The following is a 4,464-nucleotide window of genomic DNA, read 5'->3' on the forward strand; positions in this document are numbered from 1 at the left end:
GTAGGACCCAAAAACTAGTTTACATGGCATGAGGTGATGAGACATGATCCCATGTATCTAAGATGTTCCAAAGCCAGTTGAAAGTTCAATTACACGTCACTTTCCAGTTCTGCAAACAAGAAGCCACCTGCCTGGTGAAAACTCACTCTGAGCCACTAGATGTGTGGTAAAAGCTGGTCCACAGACTTCATCACAGCCGTTGATCACAATCATCATCCTCCAAACAAGGCCTTACCTCCTAAACGCCAACGCAAAGGATCATCTCTCTGTCTTTCTCTCTCTCCTACCCTGTCCTAAATTCATTGCACACACTCATCAATCTATCTCTACCCATTCTCCCTCTTCCTCTTGGGTGGACTAGATCGCTAATCAGAGAAGAGAGGGTCATCCATGGCAAGTCGACTCGGGCCAGACTCAGCTCACTCCTGCTTCAGCTTTAACTGACCATCAACGGCGTTTCATCACGACCCAGGTGTTCAATTTTCGTTTTTCTTTTTCCATTTATCGGCTTCTGAAACCCTAATTACAATCTAGAAACTGATATCATGGAACCATTACCTCCAAGTCACCATCTTGATGACCTAAACTCAGCTTTGACTTGCTGATTTCTGTGTTTTGGATGAAGTTTCCGATTTGGGTTTACTCCAATTAGGGTTTTTTTCCCCATATTGGTTTCTTCAATTTTGTGGCTGTTTATGGGTTTTTTATGGGAGTTCGTTCATATTTGTAATCAAGAATAGGGTTTTTGATTTGGGGTTTTGGACTTTGCACCAAATGAGGATTTGTTGTTCAATTTGGGTATTTTTTATGGTTCTGTGATGTGGGTTTCTTCAATTTTGTGATGAAGCTAGGGTTTTTTATCTGGGTTTGTTAGATTTGTGATAAAGTAATAAGCGTCTTGGGTCAATTTGTGATGGGCGAGGAGACATCTGACGCAATGAACCTTGACCTGAATCTGGGTCCTGGTCCCGAGCCAGCATCCGCGTCGAATGAGCCTGTAAATTTGGATGCTTGGATTGAAGCACCTATCCACAGAATTGCGGAACCTGTGGGTATTAGGGCCCGACATTGGAGATGGGCGCACCCTGAAGGGCAAAACATTTCCATGGAGTTGAATCAATTGATGGTCAACTCTGGTAATTCAAGTACATTACAAGCAGGTGAGGGTAGTGTTACTGCAGAAGAAAGAACAAGCGACGTGCCCAAAATGTGTGAAAATAACAATGGGGTTTCAGAAAATGAGACTTCAGACAGTAAGGATGATGTTGAAAAGGGTAGCGGCAATGATGGGAGTTTTTTCGATTGTAATATTTGTTTGGACTTGGCTAGGGACCCTGTTGTAACTTGTTGTGGTCATTTGTTTTGTTGGCCATGCCTTTACCGATGGTTACATGTGCATTCAGATGCAAAGGAGTGTCCAGTTTGTAAGGGAGAGGTAACTATCAAGAATGTGACCCCAATTTATGGTCATGGGAACACTATGCGTGAGCCAGATGACGACTCAAAGATCCCTCTTAGGCCTCAAGCACGGCGGGTTGAAAGTCTGAGACAAACCATTCAGAGGAGTGCACTTAATTTTCCAGTTGAGGAGATGATTCGCCGTCTAGGAAATAGATTTGATTTGACTCGGGATATTGTTCAGCCACTGGAGCCTGAGAATGCCCGGGAAACAGCAGAAAGAACTAGTACTTTGTTAAATAGGATTCTGACATCTCGAGGACTGCGCAGAGAACAAAATCCAGTGGCACTTGCAGATGATGTTGTGGATTTAACACAAGGCAGCATGGCTGGCCTTGAAACAGGAGAAAACCGCCGGCTTCAGTTATTGCAACTTCGAAGATCACAATCTCATAGAGCAGCATTTTCTTCTTTCTCGTCTGCATTGAGTTCTGCTGAAAGGTTAGTTGAGGCATATTTCCGCAGCCATCCAACATCGACAGGTAGAAATCAAGAGCAGCAGCAGCAGCAGCAGCCTGCACCAGTTGATGATAGAGATTCTTTCTCAAGTATCGCAGCTGTTATAAATTCCGAGAGTCAACTGGACACAGCTGTGGAAATTGATTCCATGGTTTCCCTCTCAACTTCATCTTCGAGAAGAAGAAATGATGCGTCAAGGGTTTCGGACATGGACAGTGGAGATTCTCGTGCCCCCCGAAGGAGAAGATTGAACTGAAAGCATCTTCTTCACTTCACCAACAGTATCTTATATGTGCTCTTTGACTTTTATTTTATTACCCCTTCCCCTCCTAAGTGCCTTTGTATTACTTCTTCCCAGTTTACTCTCTAGGAAGTATTCACCTTTTGCCACAACCTTTGTCGTTTCATTTTGATGAGGTGATTATGGAACTTCCTTATCTATCTGCATGAATTATTTGGTTTTAATTTTCAATATAATGATCCTCCCTTAACCTATAAAGGATCTTAGGCTTCCAATTTGCATGGCAAATCAGAGTTGTACTACTAGTAGACTGGTTTCTTAGTTCTCACTGTAAATAAACTCATGAACTTCTTATGCCAGCGTTCATTTGCTGTAATTCTCTAGAATATTTAAAATCTTTTTTTTCTGTTAATCCTTGTGTTCTATTGGATATCAAGGCATCATATAAAACCTCCTTGCTTGCTATATCCCCATCAAGTTGATTCAATCGTGGAAAACTTGTTCTGTAGTTGCTCATAAGATGGTATATAACTTTTGTACCTATGATCGTGTGTAACTAGAAGAACTGGTTAAGCTTTTAATATGTTGAATATGCATAAACTTGTCGAACAAATCCCTCAACATTGAAATGACCTGAAGTCATTAACTCAATTTTTTTTCTATTAAAAAAAAAATCTAATGTATTTGCATCTGTACCCAGTGTTCTCATTCCATTCTCGGTATCTTGTTTGATTCTGTCAGTTATGTGATTGATCCTGGTTTCTCTGTGAGCATCGCCAGCTCTGATAATTCAGGAAACCACTGGTAAAATCATGGGAAATCTATGACCGGCGGTATTGAATTCAAGCATAAAATAGTCGTGTCTTTTTTTTATATGTTGAAATATAGGAATGTCATATTCTATGGTTTTTTGCTCTTGTTTTCATGTTGCAACCATCACCAACAAACCGTGACATGAATGGACAAAGATACAAATCTATCGACCGAACCGTTTCATTGCACAAAGTAGAAGGGATCTGAATCCTTAGAGTGAACTGGATTTGTAGAATTTATTTGTAAACTAAACCCTACAAACAATCTACATTTTAATTCTAGTTTTATCTGTTCTCCTTCCTAAATTTCCATATCTTTGAGGTTCCCAACTTTGATAGACGATTGTTTCTAAGCATTTTGGATTTGGATCTTCACATTTCCTTGTTTAACAACTTTTTTCCCTCTCCTATTTCTGAAATTCTAGCCCTTCAAATTCTCATTAGACGATGATATGATATGATGGCATGATCATTATTCCTCGAAACATAATTTTCATGTGATTCCAGTCTGAGCAAAAGCATCCAGAAGGAAAAAAAAACTTTCCATTCTTCGGTGATCACCCTGTTGATGGAAGGACACAAAGAAAAAGGATCTTTCCTTGGAACCCAAAAACTGATTTTAAAAACAATCTTTTCATCAGTAAAGGGTTCACATGAAAATGGAGAGTTGCCTTGTTCTTGAGGCTTTTGCTCGAAGATGGCGAAAGGCAAGACAATTTGTGCCATCTAATTCTCTTTCAAAATATTCATCCCTATCATCTTTTAATGAGGGCTATAGTTTGTAAAAGCAGAGAAAAGAATGGGAGAGAGGATCAACTCTGCATACTTTTTGTATCATAAATCAACATTCAAGTGAATTTTACTTTTAACTGCACCCGCCAATCCACTTGAATTTACATTCAAGTGGTTTTTTTGCAGAGCAATGTATGCAGGTGTATTGTACGGTAAAGCAGTAAATCATAAGTAAATTGTGGGGTAAAGGTTTTTCTTACCATTTTCATTGCTGTCAGAGCTGAAGGGGTTCATTATAAACCAGGGTGTCTTCCACCAAAAGTTGAGACACCAGATGAGCCAATTTTGAATGGATGCAAAGCACATTGTCAATGTCTTGAGAATCTGTGTCCAAGATAACCCTGAATTAGTAAGAACTGAGTGCCAAAACTATGTGCAAGTTTCATTATGATCCTAGTTTCTGCACTTATCTCCATCCACATTGTTTTTTTTTTTAATTTAAAGTAACATGGCCTGTAAATACTTTATCATTGTCATTCTGATTAATTGATCTTCTCTAAGGCTCTCGACTTACTGTTTGGAATATTGACAGACTTCATCAGAAAAATCTCATACATGCTGTCCTTGGACTTGGAGAGAGGATACCCTCCCGACGCTAAATAAACACACCCCAAAATTACAAGACATGCCTTTGGAATAAACAAGCCCAGACCCAGACCCAGACCCAAAGAAGCACAAATCCAAACCGAAAGCGAGTCCAAA

General features: G+C 39.9%; 1 protein-coding gene across 1 annotated transcript; it reads left to right on the forward strand.

The window, feature by feature from the left end:
* LOC18769076 (RING finger protein 219) lies at nt 241-2,570 on the forward strand. The gene has a single exon (XM_007204627.2). It carries the CDS (start codon nt 914-916, stop codon nt 2,171-2,173), a length of 1,260 nt encoding a protein of 419 aa, XP_007204689.2. The 5' UTR covers nt 241-913; the 3' UTR covers nt 2,174-2,570.

Source organism: Prunus persica, chromosome G7, assembly GCF_000346465.2.
Source record: "Prunus persica cultivar Lovell chromosome G7, Prunus_persica_NCBIv2, whole genome shotgun sequence".
NCBI lineage: Eukaryota > Viridiplantae > Streptophyta > Magnoliopsida > Rosales > Rosaceae > Prunus > Prunus persica.

Coding starts and splice junctions, on each gene's coding strand:
- LOC18769076 (XM_007204627.2), top strand. CDS start 914: ATGGGCGAGGAGACATCTGACGCAATGAACCTTGACCTGAATCTGGGT.